The sequence below is a fragment of the Podarcis liolepis genome, assembly GCF_965112155.1.
Source record: "Podarcis liolepis genome assembly, chromosome: 9".
Taxonomy (NCBI): domain Eukaryota; kingdom Metazoa; phylum Chordata; class Lepidosauria; order Squamata; family Lacertidae; genus Podarcis; species Podarcis liolepis.
In genome coordinates this window covers 47,473,957-47,490,317 of record NC_139564.1, presented here as the reverse complement: position 1 = coordinate 47,490,317, position 16,361 = coordinate 47,473,957, and the positions used below count along the sequence as shown (strand labels likewise).

Below are 16,361 nucleotides of genomic sequence, written 5' to 3'. Positions count from 1 at the left end.
TCATTATGATACGTTGCACTTTCACTAACTGAATGTTCCTACATGCCCCCCCCCAATTTCCTCCACTATTTATTTGTGAGAAGGGCTATAGTTTTAGCATTCTCTATGACACCTAGTTTTGTGTGTGCAAGGATTTTTAAAATTTATTTATGGAGGAATGTTCAGTCACACAGACCCCCACCTGCAATCTGAAGTGGTGGAACCCATTAACAGATTTATCACTTCAGTGAGAACTTTGTTTAGTACCTCTCTCGTTCAATATTTGCCATCTCTTTCTTGCACATCGCAGTGTGGGAGCCTATGACGCTTCAGGAGTGTTATTGTTTCCTCTTAACAATTAGAATTTTGTAATGGGTGGCTGGGTAAGGTTGTATGCATTTTCTTTGACAAACCATCTGTTTCTCTGTTTAGAATATGGTATGTTCTCAATCACCATAATGCAGCTTTCGTAGGAAACTTTCTAATTTCATGCTGTCTGATTTTTAATTTTTCAATACCCATAAAGTACAACAATGTAAGTCTACAACACACAATAGATTCAGGATTCCTTCACCCTTTCATCCGGCACAGCAAAAGTGGAAGTAGCTGAGCACTGATGTGACCATACACTTCCTCTAAGATTCCTCAGCTGCCTTAAATGTTTAAACTTGAGAAAAGAGAAAGCAGCCCCACATCCCTTTTATTCCTTCCTCTTCTGCAGCCTGATGGAATGGCTGCAGCCAGATGGCAGTGACATCTTCAAACCATGTGATTTTGAAGTTATTGCCTACAGTTACACGACCTCTTGATTCATATTTAGGACCATAGATATATGAACAAAATTGAGAACAGACTTTTAGTGCATCAATTCAGGATTAATGTCAACTGTGTGAAATTCAGTTTTAATTATAGAAGCATTTCTGGCTTCTTTGGAGTACTGTATACTGTAACACTGTATACGAAGCGAAGGATTAGCAGCATGTCCCTGATTGCCATAATGTGAGAGATGTGGGGTGGTATGCATGTACCCTGATTTCCATGCACATATTCACCATATGTCCCCAGACTGCTAGAATACCCTTCCAAAAAAAATGGATATTAATGACACCAAACATTAAAATAATAGATTGACAAGGTGTGGGAGTTTGCGGCTATGGCTAAACTTTCATGCATTCTTAAATGGAAAGAAAGCAGGTAGACAAGATACATTCTTGATAATCTGGCAAAACTTCATTGACTGTAGTAGAAGTTATGGAATACTGCCATTTTATGAATAATGAATTGACATTCCATTAATTAGTTAAGATAATATGATAAAAAAAAGCTTTTTGAGGAACCTTTGTCTGCAACCTTCATCTGGGCTATTGATAAATACCTCCTAATATCAATGTAAGCATTATATTAATAATAATAATAATAATAATAATAATAATAATAATAATAATAATAATTTATTTATACCCCACCCATCTGTATATACACGTTGCATTGACTTACAGTTTCCAAAGTATTTTTTAAAAAAATTGAGGGTGAAGACTACCAATGAGAGTGGAAAGTGAGAAAAATAGGAATTCTGTAACAATTATAATGTAGAATTGCTAACAGCAAATAATTGATTTGGAAATGGCCTTGGTTGAACAATCCTAACACTTTCGCAAGAATTGATAATCTGCCCACCCACTCCTCCATGTGACAACCCTATGCTCAGCTGTGTGAATGTGTCACGTGCATTGTGCCTCTGCTAGGTGTAGATATTTTAGCAATGGAAGGTGTTTCCCATCTTGTGAATGTCACTATGGGCATTGGGAGTCCTTTGCTTTTGCAGAGCAGAATTGCATCCATCAGTGTGAAATGTTCAGTTTATTTTCAATGAAAGGAGTCTGTATATATCACTGGTCCTAAGATTGATGTCAAAATATAGAAACAACACAGGCATTATTATTGTATACTGCATGTGGAGAAAAGGGAATCTTTCTTTTTTTAAAAAGAATCATCATTAAAACATTAACTAACACAGATACCTTTTAATTACAGGATTGACATCTTCAAATATGTGATCTACGGGGTAGCAGCTGCCTTCTTTGTCTATGGCATTTTGCTGATGGTGGAAGGATTTTTTACAACTGGTGCCATCAAGGATCTCTATGGGGATTTCAAAATCACCACCTGCGGCAGATGTGTCAGTGCTTGGGTATGTTAATATGACAGCCTTGATTACTCATGCTAATTTCAGTTGCATTAGAGTATTTTAATTAATCTATACTAAGTTAGCAAACTCAGTGGACTAGAAAGTGTGTCTCTAGGTATGTATGTGGAGCAGAACACATCATCTTATATTTAAGGATTCCACCCAAAACTCAAGCTTAATATTCTGAAATATGATAAAGGTTTTCCACCAGGAGAGTGATTTACAGCCCTCTGTGACAAATTCTCATAGATGTTTTAAAAATCAGAGCTGTAAATGTACTTCAGGAGTTACAGCATCTTACAGAGGCAATTACTTGTATGTCGTATTATTGTATCAAGACACGATAGGCTCTTTTGGTTGATCAAGAGTGTGCAGAGATGTGCTTCTAAAACTAATTATGGTACATCTGCCTTCGATATGCCCCTTTCTGTGAGATTGCCTTTGGACATTATAAGAAGCCTTCCAGTTTTTGTTCTTCAACAGTGATGTCAAAAGGGGAGCTCCCAAAGGGATGATTCACAGTCTGTCTTGCAGTTGCATTTGACCAAGCATGCACATCTGGAAATGTTCAAAGCCCACCTCCATGGAAAACTGATTCATGCAGAGAGAAAATAAGCCCAGTGCACACATGAGATTCCCACCACCCCCATTCACTTGTGCTATTATAAAAATAAAATAGTTCTAGTTAATAGGAATTCAAACCATCAGAATATTAAACATCAGAGGGGGCAATGTGGTTCAATAAAAGAAGCTAGAATGAAAGAGTAGTTATATTCAGAGAAGTGTTTCTTGTGCTATCTGAGAAAATAAGTATCTCAGTTAATCTGTCTAATCTGTTTGTGCACACATCTTTCTGTATGTAAAAAGAAATGTGGTTATTAAACACAGATGCTAATGCCTAATATTAAACTGACTTTCGTAGGAAGTAAGTTGATATACTCCTCAGTTCCCTGGTAGATTAATGCAGATGAATTTCATAGCTGGGTAACAATTGGTAATCTGAAGTGCAACAGTTTGAAAGGCTGTGCATCACATAGTAAAGTAAATGCAGTGAGATAAAATAAAGGCTGTTAATGAAACAATAGCACTATTGATTATAAGTGAGAATGATACCAAGACATGAACATCCAAGTTTATGTAAAGAAATAAGACTGGGACTCACAAATTTAAGAGTAGAAATGAAGAACAGTCTATCCTCAATAAAGATGGTGCATCACACAATGTTTGTCTTTCTCCATTTCAATTTCATACTTTCTGATCCAAATGCATTTATTTGGAAATAAATTCAATTGATTTTGGTGAAACATTCTTCCAAGTAGATGTGCTTCAGACAAGGATATTTGGTTGCAACCATGTTCAAGCTTTCTTGGATGCCAAGTGAGAATTAAGCTATGCTCTCAATGCATAGATAATAATGTATGAAGCCTGTTCTATCCCACGCCACTTTCACGTGTCCACGTAAAATTCTATCCTTTTCTGTTTCTGCATTCACCCGCATTATTATTATTATTATTATTATTATTATTATTATTTGCAGAAAATGTGCATTTATTTTAACTTGTATTTTCTCCCACAATATGCATTTTAATTGTATTGGGATTTCTTTTAATCATTTGGAAACTTTTGAGAAATGTGTAAGTTGTGGATAAGTTAAGTTCCAATCCACCCATTTGTAATCCCTACAAAAAATAGTTTGTGAACATAAAGTTAATTTAGTTGGTGTATAAAGCATTTTGCCTATCTGACAAATTTAAAGGCAAGTCTGATTACAAAACCAACTTCTTAGGGTTTCTCTGGACATTAGGCTGATCATACCCTTAATATATTAGTTTTGACTGGGCGACTAAATGATGTTTTGATGGGTTAAGATTATCCAGTTGTCATGGATGGATGGTAGCAGTTGCCCCTTGCAGGGATAAATGACTAATTAAGATAGTCCACCCTCTGAGAGTTATGGCATCCAATGGACACCTGAAAGCTTTAGGTGTGTGTCCAGTTAGAATGGCTGGCAGCCCTGCTGAGGCACTAGTCTTATTGTGGAATGGCAATATGCACAGTGGATTTCAGATGGCTACTTCGTATCTCATACAACTCCAATAGATTAAAAAAAAGGCTGGATGACAGTTAAAGCAAATGGAGTACAAGTGCAGGCATACATCAGAAATATTATGGGTTCAGTTCCAGACTACTGCAATAAAGCGAACCCCCCCCTTCAGTGCATATAAAAGTTATGCTTATATTATATTGTAGTCTTTTAAGTGTGCAACAGCATAATGTTTTAAAAGACAACGTACATTATTCAATTGAAAAAAACTTTGTAAAAATGCTAACCTTCAACTGAGCCTTCAGCGAGTCATAATCTTTGGGCTGATGAATGGTCTTGCATTGACTCTTCCTTTCACTTCAACACTTAGAGGCCATTGTAGGGTTATTAATTGGCCTAATATCAATATTTTTGTGTCTCAGGGAATAGGGAGGGCTAAGAAGAGGGAGAGAGATGGTGGGGAGGAAGGAGCAGAGGAGAAGCAGCAGCCAAGCCAGTTCCCTTTTGCTTCCTTCCCCTCTGCCGTGCTGTATGACTCTCACAAAATGGCCTGCCTCAAACTCCCACAGAAAAGGCGGAGGGAAGCTCAATGGTCCCCCCTGAGAAAGCATGCTTAGCCTCCCTGGCTGCAGGGGTGGGAGTGGAAAACCCTGGCTTCAGCCCAGCCATCTCCAATCCCATGGCCAGAAAAGGGGCAGTGGGAGCTTCCTTCCCCTGGAAGCAGCTGTGGCTACACCTGTATTCTAATAAGGAGCAGCAGGAGTCACTGCTCCTGTAGCTTCATCTCCCAATGCAGCAGCAGAAGCTCCTCCAGACCTTCATTTTTTTACATAATATCTGAGAAGTGCATTAAAGCAAGCACAATAAAATGAGGTGTGCCTGCATAACGTAAGTGACCAAGCACACAATCACATCTTGTGGGATCTTCCTATAAAGGGAAGTAACCTAGAATCCAACTGCTGTGTCAAGTTTGTAAGTCACTTTGAAGGCAAAGTCTCTTGAAGGCCAACCTTGACATCACAGTTATTACAGATCTGGTGGATGTATCTAGAGCACCATCTAGACTAGGTTTGGATCTGCTTTAGTTGCTGAGGCTCAAGGACACAGAAAGATGCTTGAAAGCATATGGACTGTCTGGGATCTGGGATCAGCCAGAGGCACTGCTGATAAAACCATTAAAGAGAGAGGTTCATGATCTGTGGCTCACAGGGGGGCCTTTTTGGCAATGATGCCCTGGTTGTGGAATAACCTCCCCACTGAAGTTTGACTGGTGCCAACACTTTCCATCTTTTAGTGCCAGCTGAAACCCTTCTTCTTCCTTTTGAGTTTTGAGATATTCGCCTGTGTATTATTTATTTTAACAGATGGCTTGTTTGATTGAAATTCTAGATTGAATTGTATATGGTGTTTTATGCTTTAGGTTTATATATTGCTACACACCCAGAGGTCATCTCATGAAGTATGGGATATAAATCTCATAAATTAATAACCATAAAACAAATAAATATTTTTATCAGCACTTCTTCAAGGAGTTCAGGATTCTGCTGTTGTTTACTAGCATACTTTTCACAGTACATAACTCATTGTGATCAGTCCAGGAACAGCTTGCAAAATAAACGCTTTGGATTTCTCTGCTGGTAACTGACCATCTTCTTGTGATTGATGTTCCCAAAATGACAATGGCTGTGTAACATTCTCACTCTTGCAGTTGCTTTGCCATTACTGCTAAGTTATTTATTATCTTTTTGCACATATGCTTGCAGAAATTCTTAATCATTAATAAGATTTCAATCTCTGTCTGTAGAATAGCTTTCTATCAGCCACATAAATCTTCCTTTGAGGTATTCACATCAATTTAACGTGATAAGCTGGTATCTTTTAGTACTATTTTTGTGGTGCTTAAGGGATATTAACCAACAGTTTGATGAATAGAAGCAGAAATGGCTTGTATTTCAATAGTGGATGATTTTCCTTTTGGATTCAGTACAACAATGAGAAGTAATCCCATTTTAAGAGAGGTCTTGGACCTGTATTTGAATATTGCTTGGACAAATTATTTGGAACACCTACTTCTACGATGGAATTGAACTCTTCAATAACTGTATCTGTTGAGTAATTGTTGATAACATAACATTCTCAGAATGAGACGGTGCGAAAAGACAGAACAACTATGAACAGGAAATGAAAACAAAGATGGAAATAACTACGAAGATGATTTGATGTATTGTTGCATGGTATTCATATGTTACTGTATTTATTTTAAAATATTATGTATGCACCCCAAAATTATGCATGGTGAAAGGCAGGTTTAACAACAACAACAACAACAACAACAGGCTTTGCACTCGCAGATGTGTCTTTTTATCACATGCACTAATGTTTTCAATGCCTTCTGTATGCATACTGTAATATCATAAATGTATTGCAGGCAAATGCAATGCACTGCATTTTATAGTAGGGAAATTTGTACTCCACCAAGAATAGCCAGAGAGTTATACCTGATGCCTTTCCTGGGTACATAAAAATGCTCAGACTGTGACGAGGTCTTTACTTCTAAGTTCAAACTTATTAAACATAAAAGAATGCACATTGAAGAAAAAAGACCTTACAAATGCTCAGAATGGGAAGCCAGGACTTTGGCTGATTAACATTCTATGTTCTTTGAAGTGTGTTTGTGGGTGATTGGTTTGCTTTTGCTTTTCCTTATATTATGCATTTTGTGTCCTTTATTGTATTTTAATGTTGTGAACAGGCCTGTGCTCTTCAGATAAAGTGCAGTATGCAAATCTCAGTTATTAGCAAGGCTGTCACAGCAGATAGAAGTTGAACAGATAGTTCTAATACCATAGGGTGTGGCTTTGATTCCTAAATTCTGTGAATGGGTTTTAGGGGTTTGGGTATAAAACTGTTCTTCGCATACTTGCTACTTAACATTTAAAACTTTGGGCTCTCCAAAGCCAAAAGGTGTGCACAGGTGTACTTAAGTTATGCAGTGAGCCCCCTGGGGAAGTGCGCAAAGGAAGCTGGTTCTGTGGCTTTACAGCAGTGGCTGAAGCTGAACAGCCCTGATTGTCTGGCTATTAACAGCTTGGGTCCAAGTTACCTCAAGGACTGCGTAATCCATTAAATTACTGCTTGAGCACTGAGGTCTTTGTGGGAGTGACTGTCAGAGACACCCATGTCTTGGGTGCATGGCTCACATCCACTAGGAGCCATGAGGTTAGATGGTGGGGCCAATTTTGTGCAAATCCCTCACAGTTGAGGTCAGACAAGCCCTCTACCTATTGAACTTCCAGCAAATACTAAAGCCTTTCTTTCTTTTTTATTCCAGCAAGCATTTTACTTCAAGTCTGATTTTTTTAAAGTTTTAACTGATTTTTTACCCTTTCTGTATTGTATTTCTTTTACACAGCTTAGAGTTTCTTGTAGACAGGGCTTTCCTTGAACACCTCCCTTGTTCTCATATCTGGCGCCCACCTGAGAAATGCCAGAACTGAGTTCCGGTGAGTTCCAGCTGGAAAAAAGAAAGCCCTGTCTACAATAAACTCTAAGCTCCAGCACCTCTTTTTCTAGAAAAAGAGCACCGATTGTAGATAAGCAGTATATAAATTGTTTAAGTAAAATAAATAATAAACTAAAGTTGTCACTAACACACCTCTCCCCTAAGGTAGCTTTTCAGTGGTCCTCCCAACCTGCTTTAAGGAGGGCAAATGTACATTTAACTGGGGGAAAATGTACATTCAGCACAATATGCCTGAAGCATGGGGCTGGGGCAAGCCAGACTACTGAATCAGCAGTCAATTTGTTCACCAGTACATTGTGAAGATGGGAGTAAGCCACTCTCATGCTGTAGGAGAAAAACAATGTAGTGAATCTAGATTTAAGTCTACTTTTGTATGCACTCCAAGGGACCACAACATTTATTATCTATTGTGGTTCTTTTTCTGACCACTGCATGCCTTAACAGGCTTCTAATACACTCATGCATTACTACTCATCACATAATTGATCAGCTTCCATCTCCTGTGATAGTTCTCTTTCTTGCTCTCTGGAAGAAGCAGCTCCAAGTTAATCTGCTGATCCAACAACTCACTTGGGCATCTCTATTGCTATTTATGTTTACATTGCCCTTCCCATATCCCAGGTGATTTAAATGAACCCACTACCTACAAGGTCAGTCAGACTGCCATGTAAGAATGATACACAGAAGGCTTACATTCCTATGCCAATCACTCATACTGAAATGACATACAAAGAAAAGAAAAGAAAGCAAGCAAGCCATTTGTGTTGAAATCAAAGATGGAAAAATAGCTCAGCTAAGTCTTACCCTAGTGCAAACATGTTTTTCAGTGCTGTTTCTCTAAAGGTTTAGAGGCCTATCTGTGGGCACAGAGTTTGGGTTCAGGTTCATTTGTGTAGAGCAAAATTAACATCCTTTCTTAAGGTACAATCTAGTCCAATAAATTTAATATGAGATAAATTTGGAGTACAGAATGAAATGTATTTAATATTTAACATAGTTGTGCTCATATTGGCTTAACTTTATATGGGCGATAATGGATATTGACTGCCAGAATTTGAAGGATTTTGTAATCAGCTAAGTTGAATGGAAAAATCATGTCATTATCCTAGAGATACATGCCTCAGCATTATTATTTGCATATGCAGGCTGGGAAGTAAACACAGTTACATAATGTTCTGGTTTTCCATAGTTCTGCTTATGTACTCTTTCACATTCTCACTTAATGGTATTTAATGGTTCTTGGAAGAGATTTTTCTTCCCAGAAGAAAAAGAGACATGCTTTGAATGCATCCATCTTGTTTATATGGAATGTTTATGTAATGTGTTTGCATGTGTGGATTGAAACAAGCACGATAGCTTGCTACAAATGAGCATATGTACTGCATGTTGCCAACTGAATAATGGCAGAACTATAAAAAACAGGACTGCTATCAAAAATCACTACCCACCCCACTCCATAGCTTCTGATTCTATTTATTCTCTGACCTGATGCTTTTAGTTATCCCTACATGGCACAGTGATTTGTAGCACAGGTGGGAGATTGGGAAGATGCATCATAATGATGGCACGAAAGGAATAAGTAGAACTAGATATTCCAAGGGGGTAGGAGGAATATGAAGAATGAGTGATTTATTTTCATAAAACCTGGCAGTCCCAGTAGAAGCCACTGGTAGCTTGTTCATTGGTTTTCTGCTTGGCAAGCAAGGAGCTGATAGAAGTGATAAAGAAGAAGAGTAGCAGGTGATAATGGTAGTGAGGAGGTAGACTCTCTAAGCATAGAATCATAGAATTGTAGAGCTGGAAGGAACCCCAAGGGCCATCTAGTCCAGTGTTTCCCAACCACTGTTCCGCGGCACACTAGTGTGCCGCGAGATGTTGCCTGGTGTGCCGTGGGAAAAATTAAAAAGATTTTTTTTTTTGTAAAAGTCAAATTAGGTCCTAATCTATCCCTCGAGCGCCCCTTGTCCGTTATTGTGACGCATGAAGCGTGTTCCCGCCCACTCCCCGCCCTCCCTTGCTTCTCTCTCTCTTTCTGTGGCGCTCTCCGCCGCTTCCTGCTGGGCATGCGCAGCTCGCCTCGCGCTTCCGTTCCGGCCCCTCCTTCCCCCGACTACCTCGCCGCTCCGTTCCTTTCTCTTTCTCGCGTGTCAGAGAGCGGCGGCGCGAGCGCGTCGGTTCCCTCAGGGCTGACGGAGGGCTTGAGGAGGAGGAGGCAGGACGTGGAGGCGGAGAAAGCGGCGGCGGCCACCCCCCACCTCCGGCTCCAGGCCCGTGTAGAAAGCTGAGGGGGAGAGATAGATAGAGGTGGGCGGCGGCGGCGGCGGCGACCACGACCAACCGCCACAGTAGTTGTAGCGGCGGCGGCGGCGAGCAGGGACTCCCGCTCTCTCTCCGTCGTGTCTCTCTCTCTCTCTCCCGGGCCCGTCCGTTGAGTCTCCCGCGCGCCTCGGCTACAAGATGAGCATCGAGATCCCGCCGGGTCTGACTGAGCTGCTGCAGGGCTACACGGTGGAGGTGCTGCGGCACCGGCCGCCGGACCTGCTGGCCTTCGCCGCCAAGTACTTTGCCAAGCCGCGCTCTCCTTCCTGCCTCGCTTTGTTGCCTCCTCCCCCCCACCCCCAAAGCTTGGAGGTTCCCCGGCGCCGACCCGCAGGTTTGACCCCCTTCTCACACCTGTTCGCGCTCCTTGCACGGAATGGGGCGGATGGGGAGGAACGGGGCTCACCGCTGCCTCCGCTCGCCCTCCCCCCCTCCGCCGGCGGTCCCGCAATTCTTGGCTTTTTGGCGGTTGGCACAGAAGGAAGGCAAGGGGGAGGGGAAAAAATTGAAACTTACACTTTTGTGTGTCCCTCCCGGCGTGACGCTGCACGCTGACGTCACGGGGCTGTAATGGTCGTGTGCCTCGAGATTTTTTTCATGAAACAAGTGTGCCTTTGCCCAAAAAAGGTTGGGAAACACTGATCTAGTCCAACCCTCTGCAATTTAGGAATTTCAACTAAGGGAGCTCACGGAAGGTCTCTTCTCCCAGGGGCCACCAAAACTTGTAGCCAACACCCAGACTGCCCAGACTGCTTTCATTAACAATTAGAATTCAATATGAATACTTTCCAAAGAGAATTATGCTATGCTTTATTTGGATTTACCTTTTCACAGTTATGCTGACTCTGATGTCAACTGTCAGACATTTCCTTCCAAATCCTCCACTGCTAGCAGTTTGAGTAGAATCTCCATTGTTCATAAGATGAATGTATAATTCTATACATTCACTCACAGCTGGCAGGTTTATTTTTATGCTAGTAGTGGGCTATTCATCACCTTGATTGCTACTTAGCTTTATAATAAGTAGACTGCACTATCGCAGGCCCAGCTGCTTGTATATAGTAATTGCAACTACGTAGTAGGCACTCTCTTTGCCATTCCATTTATGTCCTTTCTAAAGGGATCTAATTCAATTACCAAATATTCCATTCTTCCCTCTGGTTCATCATGATAATTAAATTGTTGACTGCCGTGTCTGATTCTTTCATTCCTTTTCAGCTGAGAATTTACCCATAAGCAATATTTCATTTACCTGTGACTGAATCCTAGGACTGGGTCTGCATCTCTCTACCTTAACAGGATCGAGAGATTACAAGATAGAGAGCTCTTTTGTGGCATGCAACATCTCTCATGTGAGCATAGTAACCATTTTTCTTGTTGCTGTGGCAACGTTGCACATCTCCGTTAAGGACTATTCACCAGCGTTTTGAAATAGAGATCTGGGTGCATTTAGCAGATGTGGGCTGTGTCATGTCCTTGCATTTGATGTCACTCTGAAAGTGGAGGCTGGCAGAGCTAGACTGAGGCATTCCACTGTCATCCCAGCCCAGGACAAAGGGGGTTGGGATTGAGCCCTAAGTCAAATATATGCATGCTTATTGTGGGACGTGCTAATAATTAGGCTCTTGTCGCAAAACAAAACAGCATTGCAGTGGCATTGTAGGCAGACCTACCCACACAAATGCTTGGGCTGGAGTTTAACAAGTTCTAAATAGCTAATTCAAGAGAACAGAAGCCCAACTTTCAATAACCTTATGCTGTCAGAAGTTGGTAATTGATTGTGCAGCAGGCACTTGAACTGTCTCAGATATATTTTTCTTCCCATAACATTATTTTTTTCATGTCATGTTCACATAGGCTTCACTGTATAGATTTAATTACAAATATTACTGAAGTATGATAAATTACTATGTATTGATTCATTATTAATAGAGCATTCCACACATCGTTCTCATTTTCTTCCTCATGAAAAACAGTTGGAGGCAGGAAAGTAAACCTGGAAGAATCAATCACATTGACTTCAATTAATAATGCAGAAGGGAATATATGAGCATTTCAAGAAGGAAGGACCTAATTTAGAAGCTGTGACTCAGGGTGCTTTACACCCCCTGCTGTATATGCTTCATCTTTGCAAATAGAAAACGAGTAAGGGAAATGAATCCTAAAGCAGGGATGAGGAACCTGTGGCCCTTGAGATGCTTTGAGATGTTGGATTGTAACTCGCATCAAAGCTGACCATTGGCCAGGTTTGCTGGAGTTGGCATCTAACGTCCGGAGGACCTCTGGCCTAAAGTTAAAAAGAGGTGGAGAATAGAAGTACCAATGGAAGAACCCTGAGTGACTATTATGCTGACCGACAGGGAAGAGACAATTGGGAATGAAGAAAGGAAACAATGTGGATGGCAGCAGGCCAGCACACTGGCTGTATACCCAGCCTCCTCCCCAAAATGTCTATCAGGTTCTTAATACATAGTGTAACAAGAAATAAAATGAAATTGTCTTTTTAAAACAACAACAACAACCCACGAGGAGATACCTTGTAAAATTGGAACGCAGTTCAGGTTATGGTGGCGGTAGTTAGATCTTGATGCAATTTATAATGGTTTAATTGAAGATTGAAATGTGCATCTGTATAGGCACAAACTCGTCTGCAGGGCCAACCCTACCATTAGGCAGAGAGAGGCAACCTCCTCAGGTGGCAGGTACTTTGGGTGGAGGGAAAAGATAATGAGGTGTTGGAGGACAAAGCTGTGTAGGACCCCTAAATCAGACTACTGCCCCCAGGAGACATAACAAAATCATTTTGCAAAAACTAAAGGTTGGCTGACAGTACAATCCTGTGAATATCTACTCAGAAGACACTTGGACTTGGAGGATAGGATTGTTAGTGGCTAATAGCCATGATTGCTAGGTTCTGCCTCCACTGTTGCAAGCCTTAAGCTTCTGAATATCAGTTCCTTCATGAATATCCTCCGAGAGGTGTCTGTCCATAATTAGGTTGACTATAATGCACTTTACAGTGCATAAGACTTACGGTATATTACTAGGCAAATTGTTGCTTGGCCAAAACAGTGGCTATGTAGATCCTCTGACATACAATCTGGTAAATTACTTCAGCTTTCTTTCCCTTTCAACACGGTATTAAACAAATTTAGCCTCGGTGAATTCAATATGTAATTTCACATATTTCATTATAACTATGTTTTACATGGCAGTATTAGCTGGTATTCTAATAATAATGACCTAATAATAATTGTCATCATGTAGAAGAGGGATTTTTCTTGACTCAAAACCAGAGCAAGCATGAAACTAAAATTAGAAATAAAATGAGACTTATATTATCTGTGCAGTTCTAGTCATGTCTACTCAGAAGTAAGTCATTTTAAGTTCAGTGAAATGTACTGCCAGATATGTGTGTATAAGACTGCTTTAACTCTGAAGAAATAAACAATCACAAATTAATTTAGTCTGCAGACATAATTCTTCAAGTCTTCTTAATTTAGGATACTGACTGAGATAAATCAGATTCCACTTGTATTCAGCCCTGAAGCATATCCAAAAACCATTGTTATTTTCCCCCTTTTATGTAAGTAGGCAGTTCTGCAACTATCACCTCATTCTAAGCAGCAAGCATCCAATCATACTTTCTTTTTAAAAAAACCTCACTTTAAAACCCTGTAATATAAGTTCTATATTTTTTCCACAACTTTTTTAGGTGGAAGTTTTCATGCACACCAGTTCGGCATACCCAAAAGCCATGCCATGATTTTGCCAATCTCTGTGACTGATCCCTGCTAATCTAGATGGCAGATCAGGAGGGTGGAAACTGGCAGGATAGTCCTAATTATGGGAGGACAGTTGCACAAAATGCAGTGCATTGTGGTATGCAGCATTCATTGATTATGATTTCATGGTAGCAGAGGTGGAGTGGGGAAATCCACTAGAAAGCAACATCCAGATCCATTTCACTGTTGGCAGGCTGGGAGGAAGCTTCTTCCTTTCCCCTCCCATTGACTGAAGTGGGAAGGAAAGGGAATTACCTATGCCGGAACCGGGGTGGGGGTACATTTGCACCAGATTCTAGGACATGTCAGGGAAGTGAGTTGGCTTTGAATGCACCATATGCATGCCCTCCCTGATATACATACTTCTTCACTGGCAGCGAATCATCAACAGAACAGCTGTGCCAGTGTACATAGGGACTTTGGGTAATATAAGTGTTGTCCCACCAGTATATCTGTCTCTGTCATGAAGTATCACTTACACTGCTCTCAAGACCCCTCAGCCAGCTTTACGGTAAGTATGGGATTGCACTACAGTGGTATCTCGGGTTACAGACGCTTCAGGTTACAGACACTTCAGGTCACAGATTCTGATAACCCAGAAATAGTACCTCAGGTTAAGAACTTTGCTTCAGGATGAGAACAGAAATCGTGCTCCGGCGGTGAGGTGACAGCGGGAGGCCCCATTAGCTAAAGTGGTACCTCAGGTTAAGAACAGTTTCAGGTTAAGAACAGACCTCTGGAACGAATTAAGTTCTTAACCTGAGGTACTACTGTAGATACACCGGGTAACCAGCATGTCAAAAAACCCTCTGTTTATTGATTTAACCCATTTATGCTGTACTCATCACAAAACTTTCCTCAGATGGCTTACAGTATAAATGTACAGGTGCAAGTATGCAACAGTCGTAATCTAAAGCAGCATAAAACAACAGTGACAATAGGAACAGCAGCAGATAAGAAGGCAGCAGAACACCAGACAGGAGATAAAACATGCCTGAGAGTATAAAGTGGTCTTTACCTGGCATTGAAATGGCATCAAGGTTGAAACATACTTAATGGAATTAACCCTTTCCTCAAACAGAGTCTAGATTGCTAGTCCCACATAGGACCCTAGGGGCCAGTTTTTATGTTAGAGGAGTGACATGGTTGCTTCCCTTGCATCCACTCCCCACTTGCTCTATCCCACATGTCTGCCCCATTTCCACTGCTACTTTCTATCTTACCAGCAAGGCCGGGGATCTGTCCAGCAGAGTCAAGTCATGAGCTGTCCAACCAAGAAATGCCACAGATCTGGGTGCTGAGCAGAGTGACATTTTGTATCAGCATTAGCTTGGCACCAACTCATCGTCCTTATAGCTGTCCTACCCTTTCCTAAAGCATCATCAGGGCCCTGATCCAATTAACTTGCTGGTTTTTACATCATTCTTCAAAGTAGGTCTCAGGATGTGAGGGCCCATTCTGCTAGATACTTGCACTGTGCTGCTGGTCCTTCTGCTCAGACGAAAGTTATGTGTTGAACATCCATGTCTGAATACAAATCCTTACGTTCAACTGCCTGGGTTCAGCTGCTGGCAATGTAGCCCATATGATCCTTTGAGTAATATGATCCTTTGGTTGGCAGCTCAAAACTGCTGTTTTGCTTTGTAATTATCTGTGGCGTTCAAAAAAGGGTGCCTTCAGACTGTCAGTATTTTGCAGGAATGATTCAAGTAGATACCAGAACTTTGGGTTTATGAAATTGAAAGTGCTCTGTCACCCTAACACAATAAATCCATTTTTTTTTTCATTTTGGAAAGCAACAGGGAAAGGCATTTAAAAGTGAGGGATGAACAAATGATTAACAGGAAGACCTATAAACGCCTTGCAAGCAAATCAGGATGAATCCATACTCAATAAAAAATGGACATAGTCTGAAACAGGAGGAATGCTAAACAAACAGTTCATCAGGAAGAGCCCAAAGTCTATTGCTGATCAAGATGAATGGAAGATGCAACATGAATAGCCACTAAGCCATTACTGCTTTGGCATACCTTACCTTATTCTAATATTAGGCAGCTTTTAATGGAGCCTTAAAGGGCTGCTGATTTTTCAGTTCATGGTTTAGAATAGTAGAGCAGGATACAAGGAGCATAAAGACTTATTGTGTTGTGCCTGGGATGACATGGGAAGGTAGCTTCTCATTATGTGATTAAACCCTATGTTACCACCCGTCTGCTTCCTCATGTTACAGGCATCACATGGTAAAAGCATGTTGTTTTCAGTCCTCTGAATCAAACCATGGAAGCCTACAGGATCACCAAAATGGGAGTGTTTTTAGTCTTTACAAATTGCAGAGTAATATATAATTAACTATACTTTGGGGATCTTTTCATTGCACCCAGAATTAGTTTAAATGGTTGCAGAAACAAAAACATTTAGTCGGAGAGGAATTGAAGACCAACCTTTTATTTTTAGCCTACAATTTGATATTCTTAAATGACTCTGTGCTTCCAAGTAATTTCTTCAGTTAGAGTGCCTGGGGTT

At 40.8% G+C, this 16,361-nt stretch overlaps 1 protein-coding gene across 3 annotated transcripts in view; it reads left to right on the top strand.

The window, feature by feature from the left end:
• The window catches only part of GPM6A (glycoprotein M6A), a 175,468-nt gene that overhangs the window by 145,762 nt on the left and 13,345 nt on the right, over positions 1-16,361 (top strand). For all 3 annotated transcript variants that reach the window (XM_083520346.1, XM_083520344.1, XM_083520345.1), the window contains one exon: positions 2,014-2,170. In XM_083520346.1, the coding sequence (XP_083376472.1) occupies positions 2,014-2,170 (157 nt within the window). The remainder of the gene's footprint in view (positions 1-2,013; positions 2,171-16,361) is intronic.